The sequence below is a fragment of the Capra hircus genome, chromosome 25 (assembly GCF_001704415.2).
Source record: "Capra hircus breed San Clemente chromosome 25, ASM170441v1, whole genome shotgun sequence".
NCBI classification, from domain to species: Eukaryota; Metazoa; Chordata; class Mammalia; order Artiodactyla; family Bovidae; genus Capra; species Capra hircus.
Genome location: NC_030832.1, coordinates 17,018,950 through 17,038,534, shown reverse-complemented (window position 1 = coordinate 17,038,534; position 19,585 = coordinate 17,018,950). Strand labels below are relative to the sequence as shown.

Sequence of the window (19,585 nt, the reverse complement as noted above, 5' to 3'; positions counted from 1 at the left end):
ATCAAGGATAAAAAATTGTTACAACTCGGCAAAGAAGATAAACGAAATGACTTCTCAAATGGGCAAGACTTGAATGGACAGTTCACTGAAGAAAATATAAAAATGACCAATGAAAAGATGATCAACATCATTAGTCGGGTGGGATATGCAAATTAAAATGGCAGAAGATACCTCTTCACACCCAATCAGATGGCTATAATCAAAAAGACAGACAATACTGAAACGAGTGATGGAGAAGATACAGAGAAACTGGAATCCTTGTACACTGCCGGTGGGAATGCCAACGGAGCAGCTATTTTGGGAAGCAAACTGGCCATTCCTCAAAAAGGTAAACATAAACTTACCATAGCAATCCCATTTCTAGGAATCTATTTAAGAAAAATGAAAATATATGTCCACACGAAGACTTGTATGCAACTGTGAACAGCAACATTATTCATCATGGTCAGGGTGGAGACAACCTAAATGGCCACCAACTTACTAACAGATAAGAAAAACGTGGTTATGCCTGCGGTGGAATACTACTCTGCAGGGAAAAAAAACAAACTGCTGATGTAACAACATGGATGAACATCAAAAACATAGTAAGTGAAAGGAGCCAGAGGCAAAAGAATGACCCCACGTATATGAAATGTCCAGGAAAGGTAAATTCACAGAATCAAAAAGCAGATCAGTGGTTTTTCTGGAGCTGAAAGTGGCAGTAGCTATGAAAATGTTCTAAAACTGGATTGTGGAATAGCTGTGCAACTCTGTAAGCTTACTAAAAATTACTGAATTGTACATTTACAATGATGAACTTTAGGACATGTAAATTATCTCAATAAAGTTGATAAAACAAAGTAAAATCTTACTACAGAGCAAATAAAGGGAACTGTGTTTCCTTTCTCCATACTCTGCACCTTCACCAGCTTTTTCTGGATAAAGAAGGTAGTCTTTAAAGTAGTGAAAGTCAAATAATTACTATTAACCAGATGTGGAGTTAATTAAACAGTTTTATGGTTCTTTTCTTTAGGTACACATGAATCAAATCTCCTCCAGATGTAAAACTCTTAGAAGTCACAGCTCTGTGCTACAAAACTCTATGGAGAGATGTTGCCAACGAAAATATTTTGAAGAAGCTCTTGTTAGTTTAGGTATTTTCTCACTTGAGCCACTCAGCAAGCAACCTCCATCATGTGCCTCCAGGATGAGAGAAACCTTCAGATATTTACTTTGTCAACTGACAACTGTGATGGAAGGGAAATGGGCTTGGGTTTGCCTCTATCATGAACACCAAAATAAATAGTACCTGCCATACAAAGTGTTATCCTAAACGCTTTCAAGTACCCAGTGTAAAGACTCTCAGACTCTCCTAACCCTCCTCCAGAAAAAAAGGTAAGAAAACAAATGTCACATTCCCATGACAATAAACAAGAATGAGAGCTAGTACTTCTGAACTAAAATGGCTGTTCAGCAATTCTGTTACCTCTGCTCTGAAAATCATAATGTATACTTCATTCCTTGTATAGTGTACTTCTGGACATGTTTTGCCAAGACAGGATGTTTTTATGATTCAAGAGACAGGATAAGCTGTTTTCCCTATACAACTTGCTCTTGTGATCCAAAAGTTGCCATGGATCAACAAACAGGACTCAACAAATGTACTGCTGACACTGTAAACACATTGTCTATACCACATCATTATACAGAACATGACCCCAAAATGCATACATTAGGAACATACAACCATTGGTCCCAAAGATACAAAGAAAATCTGGACAAGAAAACCCAAAACACAGTTGCTCAATCTTTAGTCTATACAGATCATAAATGTGTCAGGGGCTGTAACAGGGCCAACAAACTGCACAACCCTGGGGGGACATCAGTAATTCTGTAATCTAGGGTGAAATTTCCTGGAATTACACAGTGCATAATCTATACAGCTGCACATGGTGGCCCTGGGATTAGCCACTGCATAAAAAACACTGATTCATAACCATGGACTTTCACAGGAGGGAGGTGAAAATGGAACAGGTGAAAAAATTAGGGTAAGACCCTGAAGGCAGGCCTCTGAAAACCCTAATTATCCACAAAGGAGATTTACAAAGGAAATTCTGGAGGAAAAAAAAAAAAATCACTCAACCTGACCTGGATGACTATTTTTAGAGCCTTCACTTTCTGGTCCGAGGCCCAGGCGTCCTTCAGCGACTGGTTGAGCTCCTCTATGCGGTTCACATAATCCTGTTGAGTCAAATTCAACAGCTCCTTTTGGGATCCCTGTGGGCAGAAAGTAGAAAGATACATATACAGAAGAAAAACATTTTGGACTTCCCACCCCCATGAATATTAGCTGAGTTTTGATCTGTAGGTTGTCCTCATATCCCAAGCAAGATTGATAGTTCTGCCTTGGGATCAAAGAAGTTCTTTGAGTTTTCTGCGAAGATGGGCAGAGGGCAATGATTGGGAGACTGGCCTGGAACATAAGTCAGACCTGAGCCCACTCCCAGCTCAGTCACATTCTAGCCATATGACTCAAGATCAGCTGCTTTCCTCTCTGAGTCTCCTCTGTGAACAGAGATAACAGGACTTACCTTTATTCAACACATAGTTAATGGGGCACGTTGTGCGCTAGGCAACTATGGTATACTAGATGTCCCAGATACAAAGTTGTGCAAAAAGACATTATTTCAGGACTAACAGAGTTTAAGGTACAGAGGACAAGATGGACCCTAATACAGAGACAAATATTCAGGGAAACCAATTCTACGAAGATACATATCACAGTGTATCTAAATCTGAGGTGTCCGTTGTAAGAAGCACAATTGTTTTATGTATCACCAAGGAAGAAAAAATGCTGATGGTGGACATCCACCAATTGAGAGACACAGCTCAATTTCAGGGATACACAAATGTTGAGGAAAAGGTTCACCTTAGTCTAGACTGGTGGTCAAGAATGGTTTCCTGGAGCAAGTGATGCTTGAAACAAATTCTCAGTGGGGTGCAGGTATTAAGTAGGCAATGGAGGGTATTAACTGGATCAAGAAGAGTGCATTCAGGACAGAGAGCAGACTCGGCAAAAACCCATGGCAGAAGTGCGTGAGGTCATCACTTGGATGAAATAACAACATATGTAAAGACCAGTACCACTGGCACACAGTACATGCTTATTAATCCTTGGCTAACTGTTAAGATGCTGATTACACTGCTCACAGGAGTGAAGGTCATGCTAACAACCCACATGAGACCGGGAACCAAATCCCTTTTATATGAATGTTCCCTGGAATTCAAAGTGAAGAGCTCTTTTTTTTTTTTAATTGAAGTATAGTTAATTTACAACATTGAGTTTATTTCTGGCAAGGGTTCCGTAGTGTGGTGGTGATCACATCTGCTCTACAACACGGAGTTCATTTCTGGTGTACAGTAAAGTGATGCAGTTATATCACGTATGTATACATATTCTTCTTCATATTCTTTTCCATTACAGTTTATTATAAGATACTGAGTATAGCTGCCTACTGTACTGTACAGTAAGTCCTTGCTGTTTCTCTATGTTACATATAGTAGTTTGTATCTGCCAATCCTAAACTCCTAATTTATCCCCCCACCCTTTTCCCTTTGGTAACTGTAAGGGGAAAAAAAGAAAAGTTTTGTAAGTCTAGAGCTTGTTTTTGTTTTGCAAATAAGTTTATTTGTATCATATTTTAGCTTCCACATATAGGTGGTATCATATGATATTTATCTTTTTCTGCCTGACTTACTTCACTTAGTCTGATAACCTTTCGGTCCATCCATGCTGCTGCATATGGTATTATTTCACTCTTTTTATGGCTGAGTAGTATGCCATTATGTATATGTCCCTCATTTTCTTTATCCATTCATCTGTTGGTGGATATTTACATTGCTTGCTGGTCTTGGATATTGTAAATAGTGTTGCTATGAACGCTGGGGTGTATGTATCTTTTTGAATTAAGAGTTTTCTCCAGATACACGCCCAGGAGTAGGATTGCTGGAACAACTCTTTATTAAAGAAATACAAGTAGGAGGTTCAGGAAATGTGAACTGATCCCAACTGTTCACTTGAACAGTAAGATAGGATTCTCCCTGCCCCTTTGGTGTAGGAGGAGCCACATGAGTAGTTTGGACAAACGGGTGGTGAACCGAGCTGCATGTGTCCCTTCTGGGCTGAGGCAGTGAGAAGTGACCCTGTCTCCAGCTCTGCTGTTGACAACCCTGGAACCATCTGTTGAGATGGCAGCACCATGAGATGGTGGTATGCCTGTCACCTACACTGAATGAGTAATGCGAGAAGAAATAAACCTTTGTTATATTAAGCCACTGAGATATCAGGGTTCATTTGTTTACAAACTTGCCTTGTCCTGACAAATATACCATGTTAACCTGGAAACCATGCCATCTGCTGCTGTGAGCAGGGAGAAGCCAGGTAACCATTCTGCAGAAAAACAAAGACAAAAACAAAAACAAAAACAAAAAAAAGGAGAACTAGGAAAAGTCTGGAGGCTACACAGAACCAAGAGAGGCAGAAGACAGCTGCCGGGGTTCTGGATGGTTTTTCAGTTCCTGCTTCCAGGCCTGTGTGCCCTTGCATTCAGTGTACCCTTCAAAACAGTCCTTATTTTCCACATAAACCAGTTCAAGTGAGTTTCAGTTACTCAACAGACAACAGAGCTTTGATAAAACCCTTGGCATTTCCCTACCAGCCAAGGTTGGCTGGTGACATGCAGACTGGGGCTCTCAGGCACCCTAATTCAAAACATCATTACTGAATTGAGAAATAAAATATTGGCTATTAGACTCTGCTAAGCAGCTAACAACTCTGGTCTCAGGGCTAGAAGGACCCAGAAACCAGAGGCAAAATGTAGAACAGAGCAATGGCAATTGCTATTACATGGAAAGAAAAACTGAAAGTGAAGTTGTTCAGTCGTGTCTGCCTCTTTGCCACCCCATGGACTGTAACCTATCAGGTTCCTCTGTCCGTGGGATTTTCCAGGCAAGAACACTGGAGTGGGTTGCCATTTCCTTCTCCAGGGGATCTTCCCAACCCAGGGATTGAACCCAGGTCTCTTGCATTGCAGGCAGACGCTTTACCATCTGAGCCACCAGGGAAGCCGCTATTAATGGACCTTTGTGATTTCAAGGCATTCCCATTCAGCCCACACAACTGTATTATCTCCATTTTACAGATGAGGAAATGAGAACAGTAAGATGGATGCCCAAGGCTATCCTGTTAATAAGCAGTCAAGCTAAGGCCTCCAGACTCAGAACGGTGCTGACATCAGCTACCACTTGCAAAGCCTGTACAATGTGCTAGGTGCTGGTCTAAGCACTTCTTGTGCAGTAACTCACGTGATCCTCTGTATTCACTCTTAAGAGGCAGATACTAGGTAGCAGCTCCACCTTACAGATTAGCAAACTGAGGCACAGAGCTCAAGTTCTTAAGCACCTTGTCCCAAATTACAGAATTACCGAATAGTAGAGCCAGGATTCAAATCCAAGGTCTGGCTCCAGAGTTTGCCCTCTTACCTACCAGTCTCACCCCGACCCAGGAACCAGGCTAGTAATGTTTATGAGTGAACTGTGCCAGGGAGAACTACGCAATCTGGATGGTGCACCTCCACGTTAAACATGAGACTGTGAGCCCACAGTTAGGTGGAATTCAAGAGAATCCAGAAATCTAGATTCATACGTCAATTTTTATGAGTTGGCAAAGGAGCCGTGTTCTTTAAAAGCACGGGCAGGCTAATGAAAGATTCCAGCAGCAGAGCAGCTGCGAGCAGCCTCTGCAGCAGGCACGTCCATGCCACACTACACAAGGCAGCTTCCCAGTAGATGATTCCAGTTGGCTTCCCCAGTTAACTTCTGTCCCCAGACGCCCTGGGTTTGCTCAAGTATCACAGTGAGAAGGACGCCTTCGGAAAACCAGCCCGAGCTCGGCCAACCGCGCTGCTGGCATCTTTCCCCAGACTGGTTGGTGCCTCAGGAGGCCTGAACACAATGCGCAGCTCGAGGATTAATCAGAGAGCAGCCACCGAGATTGACTTCACTTGGCAGAAGCACCAGAAGCATCACTGCTCCCGGGATTCAGCAAATGACTCGCTTACCTCCTCAAAGTCATCCAGCTCCTCCAGCCTGGTCCTAACCTTCTCCGACATTGCAGATGTGGCGGTCCCAGCTTTGCCTAGAAAGAATGGATTTATGTCACATGGGTGGCTTTCCTGTGTCACCAATCCCCCTAAAGGAAAGCATCGGTCACTCTACGCTTTCATCATGAATAAAGAGGCTGGGGAACAATTTTATTACAGACAACTCCCTGAGATTTTGAAAGCAACATCCTTACGAAACCCAAGTTTCATTAGAAACATTTCTGCCTAGGAGCTGTTCGTGGGAACACAGCAGGCCAGCCTCAAAAGGGTTCCATGACATTTGATATTTACAAACTTTTCACTAAATCATTTGTTTATTCCTAAAGAAAGGCAGTCCAGATAAGGATGCCAAGAATCCATCATTTAGTTGTTTTCCTCAAACAAAAGGCCCTCTCAGGCTTTACTCACAGTGTAGAATTGTTGTACTAACAACTAACAGAACAACAATCCCACTGTCCAGAAGTGGAAACACTAGGGCTTCAAAGCCCTCTCTTCAAGCAAACAGGACTTGTGAGCCAGCCGCCTTCCCTCGTCCATCAGCACGATTCTCATCACCAGGGACCGGAGGGAAGAAAAGGAAAGGAACCCAGGCCATAGGCCAGTCACAGGGCAGGGTTCTCTGCCCAGCTGCCTGTTATCCTCTGGAGCCTTCTATTTCAGAACCCTTTCTCCATCTTAAGGGGGTTTCTGTTCTAGACCAGAGGCCCGCTTGCTCCTGCCTACCGAACTCACTCTCAGGAACTAAAGTTCACTCTTTTAAGGCACTGGTTTCGTAGCTCTGGTGTTAATGCACAGATTTGCTGGGATCAGTTGAGAGCATGGTACAATTATTCAATTACTAACAACTACTAAGATTCCAAATAATTTGATTTTTTGACCTGGTTTCTACTTTCCCCTTTATTTTGAAATATATCACAGAACGTGCATATTTGTACATTTTAGCAGACCACCATAAAACCTTTGTTAAGAGTCCCTTGGACAGCAAGGAGTTCAAACCAGTCAGTCCTAAAGGAAATCAACCCTTCAGTGGGAGGACTGACGCTGAAGCTGAAGCTCCAATACTTTGGCCACCTGATGCAAAGAACTGACTCACTGGAAATGATCTTGATACTGGGAGAGATTGAAGCTAAGAGGAGAAGAAGACAGAGAATGAGACGGTTGCATGGCATCACTAACTCAGCGGACATGAGTTTGAGCAAAGTCCAGGAGACAGCAAAGGACAGGTTAAGTCTAGCGTGCTGCAGTTCACAGGGTGGCAAAGAATTGGACACAACTTAGCGACTGAACAATAACAACATTAAACCTTTGCAGCCACCACCCAGATAGTATATTTTCTTGCTTCACCACTAACTTTAGTTCATTAAGTTTACCCACGTCATTGCACAGAACTGCAGCTAACTCATTTTCATTGCTGCTTAGTATTTTCCATGGTGTGAATACACCACAAATTATTTCTTATTTTACCATCAACAGATGTTTGGGTTGTATCTTGTTTGGGGCTCCTGTGAACAACACTGCTATGAACATTTCTGTGCGTGTCTCCTGGTTCCTATATGCATGCATTTCCTCAGGGCAGTGCGGCTCAAACTTTTACAATAACCACTTAAGAATGTGTTAACATGCAGGTTTTGATTTTCAGTAGGTCCAGCAGGGCCTGTGGCTCTGCGTATCTAATGAGCTCCCAGGTGATATCACTGACCACACTTTAAGAAACGTGGACTTGGGCAGAGTTGAAACAATGCATTCTCTAGAAGGCTATATATAAGTATTTTAGGTTTTGTGAGCCATACAGTCTCTGCCCCAACTTCTCAACTATGACACAAGAGTACAAAAGCAGCCATAGACAATGTGTACACAAACTGGCATGGCTTTGTTCCAATATAACATAATTTACAAAATTAAACCAGACTTGGGCCAGATGTGGCCTTGAGGATACAGCGCGCCACTTTCTGATCTAGGGTATACTCTAATAGTGGAACTGCTAAGGAAAAAGGCTGGGCCATCTTCAATTTTAACAGATAACACAGAAGTGCTTCACACAGAGGTTGTGTCACTTTAGACTCCCATCAGCGTCACATGATGGTTCCTGTTGCTCTACATTCTCACCAGCTAGTGATATGGTCACTTTTTGATCCCTCCAAACTGGTAGACATGCAATGCTATGATTTACTTTTTTAACGGTTTGGGGTTAAAGTTACGCCTATAACAAAGGTGCCCCCAGTCTCTTGATTTCTAATGTGCTGTCTCAATCTGCAGAGAACACACAGAGTTGTAGCTGCCATACCAGCAATTTGCAATACAGCACGCCTGTGCACCTCTGCACCCCAGTGATATAGGAGCTAAGTCAATGGCTTCAGAATCACCCAGGAGCTTCAAAAATGGAATTCCTGGGATCCATTCTGCAAGATTACTTTGATAAGCAGAGTAGGACCCAGTGGTCTATATTTGCATGAAATATAAATATATGTTTATATATAATATATATGATGTATTATATATAACTTCCCTGATGGCTCAGACAGTAAAGCATCTGTCTACAATGCAGGAGCCCTGGGTTGGGAAGATCCCCTGGAGAAGGAAATGGCAATCCACTCCAGTACTGTTGCCTGGAAAATCCCATAGACAGAGGAGCCTGGTACGCTACAGTCTATGGGGTCACAAAGAGAGGAACACAACTGAGCGACTTCACTCACTCATATATTTATATATATATGATGTATTATATATATATATATAAATATATATTTATCCCCAGATGACCCTGCTGCAAAGCTAGTATGAGATGCTCTGGTCCAGACAATGTCTCCTGGCAGAATAAATTGAGAACTGCTGTGTTCAGGGACCAGTGGCTGATAAAACTGAACGTGTGATTCCCCTTATTGGCGGATCTGTGTTAAGGGATAAAGATGTAAAACAAAGGAAAGAATCTCTAAAAAGGAGAATTTCAACCATTCCCCAGCCAGTGAGGAGGCATACAAGAGGGGTGACTGCTGCCCTGTAACCCCAAAATCAAGGTTTCTGTTTTACTCCTAGTAGTAGCCTCTTTGGTCTTTTTTTCTTTCATTCATCATCTAAGTATGTATTTCAATTCTACTAAGTCTATATATAACCTAGGAAATAATAGCTTCAACTGAATTAAACATCAGGATTGGATACTACAAACTTTTTCTCTTTGGAAAGCTATTTCAAAGATAATGGGAGAATTCTCCACCAAAACAGTAACAACAACAAAAACTCACCTTTTTCAGATCCCATAAAAAGATTCTGCAGAGGCAAAAGAAAAAAAAAAAAACAATTATTAATTTTTTTTTAAAACTTACTGGATTCTATATCAAAAACTTATAAATTATTATCCAAGTAGCAATAAGACCACATGAGCCATCGTTTTGTGATAAAGCCATTTACTTATCCAAATGAAAAACAGAAATATTTATTCAAAGGAAGAAGATACAGCTCACTAGAAACTACTAGAGATTCCCATTTCTAGTCAATTCAAGACTCTCAAAGCGAGACAAGAAGCAAGATTTTGAGAACGATGGTGGCATGTGAGAGCCTCCAGCGCACTCTAATAAATCAAGGTTTCATAACCTTGGCAATAGTGATGCTAAGGGGTGGAAAACTGTTGTGGGGGGCTGTCCTGTGCATTGCAGGATGTTTAGCATGATCTCTGTTTTCTCCACATTAGACACCAGCAGCACTCCCATGGCTGTGACAACCAAAATGTCTCCAGTCATTGCCACATTTCACCTGGGGAGTAAAATTACTCCTGGTTGAGAATCACGGCTCTATATTAACTCAATGCAATCAGAAAACAGTAAGAAAAAAATTTAAATAGACCAGCAATTCTGCCACCATTCTTTTTAACAAGTACAGACTGGAAGAAGGGACTTGAACCTTCCTAGCTGCTACTGAGTTCACCCCTTCCTCCCTACTCACAGACCCAATTTCTGATGGATGAACTGTGAACAGCCCATGATGACCTTCAAGACAAATGTAACTGGACGTGTGGAGTGAACTCCAGGAAGTGTTCTTGAATGTGAGACGGTGCATCCCACTTCTCCCCTTCCAATTTGGACATGAGGTGACACTAAACAAGACAGAGCAGCAAGACAGAAAGAGTCAGGGCCCTGAGGACTTCAGAGGTGCCACACAGCCCTGGACCACCAGCCTCCAGGCATCTTTCCAGTCTGAAGAGAGATGAAGCCTTAGGGAAGGCTTCAGTTACAAGCTAGCCCTCAAGTACATAAGCATTAACCTGCTTACCCCAGCTGAGCAACTTGCAGAGTACGGGGTAAGCCCCGGTCATGAGCCAACAACTTGACCTAGTGGCCTTCCTCTAAACAAACAGTGAACTTCTGGCCCTGGCAGAAAATCCACCAGTGGGACTCTCTGAACAACAGTAAGAAGTTAACCTTTAGGATGGCCCTCTCCTCCCCTGATAACTCTCACCTCCCCCAGAGATGGGACTGTGTGACTCCTATTCTTTTTCTGAACTGTGCCTGATACCTGATTTTTAACACATTTTTTGAGCAACCAATCAACATGTTTTAAACCAACTAATACTGACATACCAACTGAAAAATAAACTAGGCAACATAATTGTGATACTGTGATTTATAATAAGAAATACATGCTTAGTCTTTGTCTAGATACAGGGCACAAAACTGCTAATCCTTGGAATTTCCTAGATGAGAACAATCCAGGGATCTTTTGTTATGTTAATGAGGTGGATTTTTTTGCAGCACCAAAGGATGAGGGCTGTTTCTCAGGGGAAGCAACCTTTCAGTGCCACCTCCCTGATTTCCCAAGAGGAGAGAGGGACTAGGGGCAATTACCAGTGGCCAACAACTTAAGGAATCCTCCCATGTAATGAAGCCTCCATAGAAACCCAGAAAGATGGGATTCAGAGAGCTTCCAGGTTGGTGAACCAGAACACATCCGTATGCTGCCATGCTGCACACCAAACTCCACGTGAACAGAGGCTCCTTTGCTCAGAACCTCACTCTAGGCATCTCGTCTCGTACTGGTTCGTATCCTTTAATATTCTTAGTAATAAACCAGTAATCAGGTGAGTCAACTGATTTCTCAGTTCTGTGAGCCATTCTAACAAATTATTGTGTGCTTAGCCGTTGTGTCTGGGTCTTTGTGACCCTTTGGACGGTAGCCCACCAGGCTGTTCTTGTCCATGGGATTTTTCAGTCAAGAATACAAGAATGGGTTGGCATGTCCCTCCTCCAGGGGATCTTCCCAACCAAGGGATCAAACCCACCACTCCTGCATCTTCTGCACTGCGGGTAGATTCTTTACCCACTGAGCCATCAGGGGAGCCCAAAGTGTTAGTTGCTCGGTTGTGCCCAACTCTTTGAAACTCCAGGGACTTTAGCCTAACCAGGCTCCTCTGTCCATGGAAATCTCCAGGCAAGAAAACTGGAGTGGGTTGCCATTCCCTTCTCCAGGGGATCTTCCCAACCCAGGGATTGAACCTGAGTCTCCTGCACTGCAGGCAGATTCTTTATCATCTGAGTCACTAGGGAATTAATAATAAGTGAACCCAAAGAGGTGGTCATGGGAACCTCTGACTTTTAGATAGTTGGTCAGAAGCAGAGTAACAACATGGACTCTTGACTGGCATCTGATGTGGGCTGAGCCCTTAACCTGTGGGATCTGATGCTTTCTCCAGTATCACAATTGAGTTGATTTACAGGACACCAAGCTGTGTTGAAGAATTGCTGGTGGGGTGAGGGGCAGCGGGCGGGAACCTATATGCTGGAATCAGGCACAGAATCACAACAACAAAAAGAAATGACTACTACATCTGAAGCAGACACTGGGAGAAAAGTGTACTGGTACTTACAATAGAGAGCTTTTCCGTGGTAGTGTACCGGGCAAGGATTTCTCCTCGTTTGCTGGCCCAAGGCTCAAAATCTGATCCTACAATGGAGTTATCATCCCTGTCACGTTTCTTTCTGGAGTTGTCCTAAGGAAAGGCAAGACAATCTCTTCACCAGCAATCGTTTTAAAAAGTATAAGTAACCATGGTGATGAGGGTTGATAACAGTACTGGATAACTGAAATTTACTAAGACAGTAGAACTTAAATGTTCTCATAAAGAAAAAAAGGGTAAATATGTGAGGTGATAGACAAGTTAACCCAATGTACGGAATATTTTCACATGTATATGTGTATCAAACCATCACACTGGACATTTTAAATACATTTCAATTTTATTTGTCAATTATACCTCAACAAGGTTAAAGAAAAAAAAAAGGCATGAACAGAAGGCCTTTACTGTAGAATATAATCATCCTTACAAGGAGGAAAGAAAGTGAAAGTAAAGTCGCTCAGTTGTGTCCAACTCTTTATGACTCCATGGACTGTAGCCTACCAGGCTCCTCCGTCCATGGGATTTTCCAGGCAAGAGTACCAGAGCGGGCTGCCATTTCCTTCTCCAGGGGATCTTCCCAACCCAGGGATTGAACCTCCCACATTGTAGACAGACATTTATCCTCTGAGCCTTACAAGGAGGAGACCTCCTTATTTGTGAGGAAGCCTTACAAATACCTGAGAAAAGAAGAGAAGGGAAAGGGAAAGGAGAAAAGGAAAGATATACCCAATTGAATGCAAAGTTCCAAACAGCAGCAAGGAGAGATAAGAAAGCCTTCCTCAGTGATCAATGCAAAGAAATAGAGGAAAACAACAGAATGGGAAAGACTAGAGATCTCTTCAAGAAAATTAGAGATACCAAGGGAACATTTCATGCAAAGATGGGCATAATAAAGGACAGAAATGGAATGGACCTAACAGAAGAAGAAGATATTAAGAAGAGGTGGCAAGAGTACACAGAAGAACTAGAAAAAACAGATCTTTATGACCCAGATAATCACAACAGTGTGATCACCCACCTAAAGCCAGACATCCTGGGATGCAAAAGCAAGTGGGCCTTAGGAAGCATCACAATGAACAAAGCTAGTGGAGGTGATAGAATTCCAGTTGAGCTATTTCAAATCCTGAAAGATGATGCTGTGAAAGTGCTGCACTCAATATGCCAGCAAATTTGGAAAACTCAGCAGTGGCCACAGGACTGGAAAAGGTCAGTTTCCATTCTAATCCCAAAGAAAGGCAATGCCAAAGAATGTTCAAACTACCACACAATTGCACTCATCTCAGACACTAGCAAAGTAATGCTCAAAATTCTTCAAGTCGGGCTTCAAAAATACATGAACAGTGAATTTCCAAATGCTCAAGCTGGATTTAGAAAAGGCAGAGGAACCAGAGATCAAATTGCCAACATCTGTTGGATCATCAAAAAAGCAAGAGAGTTCCAGAAAAACATCTACTTTTGCTTTCTTGACTATGTCAAAGCCTTTGACTGTGTGGATCACAACAAATTGTGAAAAATTCTTCAAGAGATGGGATTCCAGACCACCTGACCTGCCTCTTGAGAAATCTGTAAGCAGGTCAAGAAGCAGTCGTTAGAACCGGACATGGAACAACAGACTGGTTCCAAATTGGGAAAGGAGTATGTCAAGGCTGTATATTGGCACCCTGCTGATGTAACTTATATGCAGAGTGCATCACATGAAATGCCAGGCTGGATGAAGCACAAGCTGGAATCAAGACTGCTGGGAGAAATATCAATAACCTCAGATATGTAGATGACACCACCCTGATGGCAGAAAGCAAAGAAGAACTAAACAGTCTCTTGATGAAAGTGAAATAGGAGAGTCAAAAAGTTGGCTTAAAACTCAGAATTCAGAAAACGAAGATCGTGGCATCTGCTCCCATCACTTCATGGCAGATACATGGGGAAACAATGGAAACAGTGAGAGACTTTATTTTGGGGGGCTCCAAAATCACTACAGATGGTGACTGCAGTAATCAAATTTTAAAAAGCTTGCTCCTTGGAAGAAAAGCTATGACCAAGCTAGACAGCATATTAAAAAGCAGAGGCATTACTTTGTCAACAAAGGTCCTACAGTCAAAGCTATGGTTTTCCCAGTAGTCATGTATGGATATGAGAGTTGGACTATAAAGAGAGCTGAGTCCCGAAGAATTGATGCTTTTGAACTGTGTTGTTGGAGAAAACTCTTGAGAATCCCTTGGACTGCAAGCAGATCCAACCAGTCAATCCTAAAGGAAATCAGTCCTGAATATTCATTGGGAGGACTGCTGCTGAAGCTGAAACTCCAATACTTTGACTACATGATGGGTAGAACTGACTCATTTGAAAAGACCCTGATGCTGGGAAAGATTGAAGGCAGGAGGAGAAGGGGACCACAGAGAATGAGATGATTGGATGGCATCCCTGACTTGATAGACATGAGTTTAAGCAAGCTCCAAGAGTTGGTGTAGGACAGAGAAGCCTGGCGTGCTGCAGTCCATGGGGTCACAAAGAGTTGGACACGACTGAGCAACTGAACTGAACTGACATTAGATATGTCTAAAGGTTTACTATGATAAAAAATTTTCAAGCCAATTCACCACAAAAGGCCAACAAACCTATCAAAAGATGCTCAAACTCATTAAGAATGAAGGAAAGGCAAAGTAAAAGAGATTATTTTTCAACAATCAGAATGGCAAGATTTAGGACTTTGCAGGTGGTCCAGGGGTTAGGACTCCACATTTCCAGGGCAGAAGGTGCAGGTTTGATCCCTGGTCAGGGAAGTTCCACATGCCACGAGGTGTGGCCAAAGATTTAAAAAAAAGGTTTTCAATGACTCATAATTATCCTAGTTGGCAAGGATGCAGGGGACAGGCACTCCAAAATACTGCTATGCTAATGAAAGTGTAAACTGGTAAGGCTTTTCTGGAGAACAACCTAGCAGTAGCCATCAAAATCTTACATGCACATTACCTTAACCCAGTAATGAACTCCTAACAAGATACCCTATAGAAACCCTTGTGCGTGGGCACCGAGATCTATGTACGTTCAGGAACCAATGCACCACTGCCTATACCACCAAACACCACATGCACACAGTCTATGTGTCCACCATGGCAAATTAAAGCATGTCCTGTTCCTTATGATACAATGCAGGATTCAAAATAAGAAAGTTATTCTATAAGTACTAATATAGAAAGTTCTCTAAGACGTATGGTCAAGTTAAAAAAAAACTGTATATATGTTAAAAAAGAAAAAGAAAGTAAACAGATGTATGCAATGCCAGCAAAGAATGATGCTGAAGTCAGGCCAGGACTTGAATTCTAGCTTGGATGTGACTTATTTGTTCCTCTGTGTGGTCCTCTTTAAATGAGGCTTATAATATCTCTTGCACAAAGCAGCATGGGAACTAAACTTGGAATTTACTGTAAAACTCCGGCCATGCTGTTAGCCGATACTGTTATTACTGCTGTTGCTATTATTTATATATGAGTATGTATGTAAATGCTCAGAAACTATTGTCATAGATATCTATGAAAATACAAACAAAAAGTTAAATGATATGCATTCACACTGGTAATACCGCTGACCTCCAGAGTGGAGAACAGAGTGAGGATGGGCTGACTTCACTGATAATATTTGATTTTTTAAATGAAAAATTAGCGAATTACTTAAGTAATTAATTACATAAAATCCAAAGGAAAGAACATAAAAAGAGTGAAATGAAAAAATTTTAAACGCTTAAAAAAAAAAAGGCAGCTGCAGTAGTTTCCAGGATCTACTCTGGCCTCTCAGCAGCAGTACCATCAGACTCTGCTGCACGTTACTTGTTCAATGAAAACCCCCATCCTGGCACCCACAGGACCAATCCAGCTGACAGCATTACCATGGCAGCCGCCAGGGTTGCAGGGTCAGCAGAGGCTGCGAACATGGAGAGGGGGTCGGTCCCATCCAGGACGCTGCTCAGCGGGTCCACCACGGAGCTGGAGGATGAAGAGGATGTGGAAGAAGTGCTTCCCTTCCGGCTCACTTTCTTTGTCTTTGACTCTGTGACCTGTGGGGGGAAATTGTGGAGGTAAAATGGAAGTCTCCTATAACTTCTCCCAATGAGACACTCAAATGCATTTTCCCTTGTTTCATTATGGACTGACCATTCCTTTGCAGCAGGGACCCTTATTTTTCGTGAAAAGCTGACATGACTCAGAATCCCAGCTGTTGAGGAAGAGAAGCTGAGAAGCTAGGATTAGGAAGGGAGAGACGGGGTCTCTGTGGGTTAGGAGGTGATGATATAACTGATTTTTCACGGGGCCTTCTTACTCAAAGTGTGGTCTCTGGACAAGCAGCATCCATTGCACCTGGTGGCTTATAAATATGCAGACTCCCAAGCCCCACCCCAGACCCACTGCATCACCATTTACATTTACATTTGCAGCAATGGTCCCGGTAGGGTAATGAACCAGAATATGAGAGATCCCAGCATCAGGGCCTTTGCACGGCCATCTCATCATCACAAAGCAGTGAGTGCCCAGCTCCTCCCTTTTAGGAGAACGGTGTATGTGCTGAAGGACATGTTTTTGCTCCACTGGCCTCCATCCCTCCCCAACTTCAGAGGACCGACCAGGGTCTGAGCCAAGAAGATCCAACCAGAGTTTGTCTGCTGAAAATTGAGTCAGCATTAAGGAGGGCTAGTTAGGTTCCACTCCTTTTCAAAAGGAAGCTATGAAAACCCAGAACCAATCTTCAGAAAGACAACACAGGATGCAATGAGAATTTGACTGGCCTCTGTCCCTGGTTCCTGAAAAGGAGATTCCTTGTCCTTGGAGCATCATTCACTCATGAGCCTCTCGATCACAGCTGAGTTTATGCTAATGAGAAGATGCTACATGGGGGCATGAGAAAGACCAAACATGTGATTAGAGGGTCAAGACTTTCAGCCAGGTGATAAGAGCCTCACTTCAGTGGGGCTGGGGGAAGCTGGAGATAAAGTTCGATCATGTGGCCAAGGAATCAGCCAATCATGCCTATGTAAACAAAACCCCAGCAGAAAGTTTGGACACCAAAGCTCAGTGGAGCTTCCCAGTCAAACAGATGATGTGCTGGGAGGTGATGGACCCTGACTCCACAGGCAGAAGGCACGGAAGCTCTGTGTTTGGGACCCTGTCAGACCTTGCCCTATATTTGGCTGGTCCTCATGTGCATCTTTTATAACAAAACTGTAAGCCTAAGTGCTGCACTTGCCCCGGTTCTGTGTGGTGTTCTAGAAAATTATCAAACCTGAGGGACACGGGGCTGAATCTCCAATGGGCATCCAGTCTGACTCTAGGCTGGAGTTGGAATTGTAGAGATGAGGAAGGAAACCTCACCCCCCAACCCCCAGACGGAGGCTGGGGAGGCTGACCTCACTTGGGTACAGGACAGAGGTATCCTAGTGGCTTCCGATTCCGGCGCTGCTGAACTAGAGGAGCTGGATGAGAAGGAGACACTTACTGTCAGGAAGTTCTGCAAGTGTGAGAGCGATGACACTGTGTCTACAGGCAGTGACCTGAGTTCTAGCACACAGCAGAAAAGTCCACAGTAGAAAAGACTTCTGCACCAAGGTTTTGAATTCATTCTGAGCTCACTCTGAGCAGGTCACCTGCGCTGCTGCCTCTCCCCACAAGGATTCTTCCAGGTGGTGAGGACAATGGAATTTTACTGTGGGATACCAGCTGTCTCAAGCCAGCATCACAGAAGGACTGCAGTGCCTCCGGCTACCTTCCTACCTCGCTGGCTGGGCCCCCTCAGCAGAAGGAAGTTGTCTTCAGTGCTGAGAATGGGACTGTCTCCCATGTGGACAGCAAGAGTGTGAGCTGTGCCCTCAGCTAGCTGCGCACTCCCAGGGTGTCACTGGGCTGGTATTCTCCCCACTTGGTTCTCCTTCCTAGCTTTTCAGTGAGCACTGCTCACTCGCTGTGGACTGAGGCCTTGCCAGAGTGTTTAGAAGCCAAATCCACAGAGACTTTGTGAGAGATGCTACTTGGTCCCCACTCAATCACAGTGAGCTGGGACCATCAGGTCATCCACCATCTCACACCCACAGAACCTCTCCCAGAGCCTGGAGTGTTGCTGAGCAGACTGGATTTGAGACAAAAAGCAAATCCCCCAGAAGTATCCACTCTCTTTGCCCCTGCCCTCTCAGTTGTGAGGAGCCATATACAATATGTTAGTTTATCAGATCTGTGCAGTTAATAGGCAGTGTCTCTCGGCCTGGAGGAAGCCAGATTCTGGAGTCCTGAACTCATGTAAGAAAACCTTCCTTGAACATGGATATGTATGTGTCTGAGTGTGTGTGTGGATACATAATTTTTGCTGGTGGGGGGAATAAAAAATCCTTCCTATAGGGACTTCCCTGGTGGTCCAGTGGCGAGGTCTCCATGCTTCCAATGCAAGGGGCCTGGGGTTCGATCCCTAGTCAGGGAACTAGATTCCACATGCTGCAACTAAAGATAAAAGATCCGATATGCCGAAACTAAGACCCAGTACAGCTAACTAAATAAGTAAATTAAAAAAAATAAAATCTATATCCCTCAAAAGTTAACAAAAGGTTTTTACGCTTCCCATGTAGCTCTGCCTGAGGAACTGGCCACGTCTGGATGAGGAATAAGATGCGGCATCCCTGGATTCCTAGAAGCAGCTCACAGAGACAGCAGCAACTTTATTTTTTTTTTAATAGAGTCTAACTCGCCTTTATCGTGAGTAGTGCTTCCATTCACACTGAGCTCTAGCTTGAGGAAGAGCCAGGACACTCACCACAGTTTTGTGCGTCTTCTTGTTATTAAATTCAACCAGAAGTCCAGTTTCCGGCTGAAAAAGAAGTCTGGCCGGTACTGATGTAATGCCCCCACCTCGCCCCCACCCCCACGGAGCTGTGCATATGAGGATGAGTGTATTTCTGTCACAGATGCCACAGAAGACTTTCGGGATGGAGAGCTTAAAGGCATTTCAGTTCAAAGCTGACACAGACTTGCTCAGGAATGTCTGCCACTGTCCTGCCTGAAAACAGCCTGGAGCCTCTGGTCCATTTTTGCCTCTGGTCCATTTTTGCCTCTGGGTCCCTGTCTCTGGATATAGGAAGCCTGAATGCTGTTTTGGGGCCCTCTGAAGATTTTAAACACAGCATCAGACACACAACTGGAAGTACTGGTCAGGGAAATGAAAAGTTGACTCATAAAAAAAAATGGAGGTCTCCAGAAACCATGGATTTGGAGCCAGTTGATCAGAAGTGTGGGTGGCGTAGGGACCCCCAAATTTGCTGCTGGAGTCTGAAGCTAGGTTGAAGGCCCTGCCCTAAACCTGTGGTCTGACACTAACTGCAGGGAGTCAGGTGAAGTGCCTCCACTGGGGCATGTTTATTGTTCCTGCCTGCCTGGCATCCATTCCTCCATCTCCCAGGCTCAACAGTCCCGATCTTCTTTGGGAATGAATGTAGCCCTACCTGACTCTCAGCTCTTACAGGCCTGGTGAAGTGGACTCTGCTCCCAGTTCCCATGGTGGGCATGAGCCCCAACCCAATCAATCAGCATAT

General features: G+C 43.6%; 1 protein-coding gene and 1 pseudogene across 3 annotated transcripts in view; one reads left to right on the top strand and one right to left on the bottom strand.

Annotated features, from left to right (window-relative positions):
- Positions 1–19,585, bottom strand: part of C25H16orf62 (chromosome 25 C16orf62 homolog) — a 139,699-nt gene that overhangs the window by 106,631 nt on the left and 13,483 nt on the right. For all 3 annotated transcript variants that reach the window (XM_005697540.3, XM_013974867.2, XM_013974868.2), the window contains exons 3-7: positions 15,908–16,075; positions 11,995–12,117; positions 9,380–9,404; positions 6,099–6,175; positions 2,128–2,256 (exon numbers count right to left, since the gene is read on the bottom strand). In XM_005697540.3, the coding sequence (XP_005697597.1) occupies positions 2,128–2,256; positions 6,099–6,175; positions 9,380–9,404; positions 11,995–12,117; positions 15,908–16,075 (522 nt within the window). The remainder of the gene's footprint in view (positions 1–2,127; positions 2,257–6,098; positions 6,176–9,379; positions 9,405–11,994; positions 12,118–15,907; positions 16,076–19,585) is intronic.
- Positions 17,366–18,249, top strand: LOC108633839 (annotated as a pseudogene).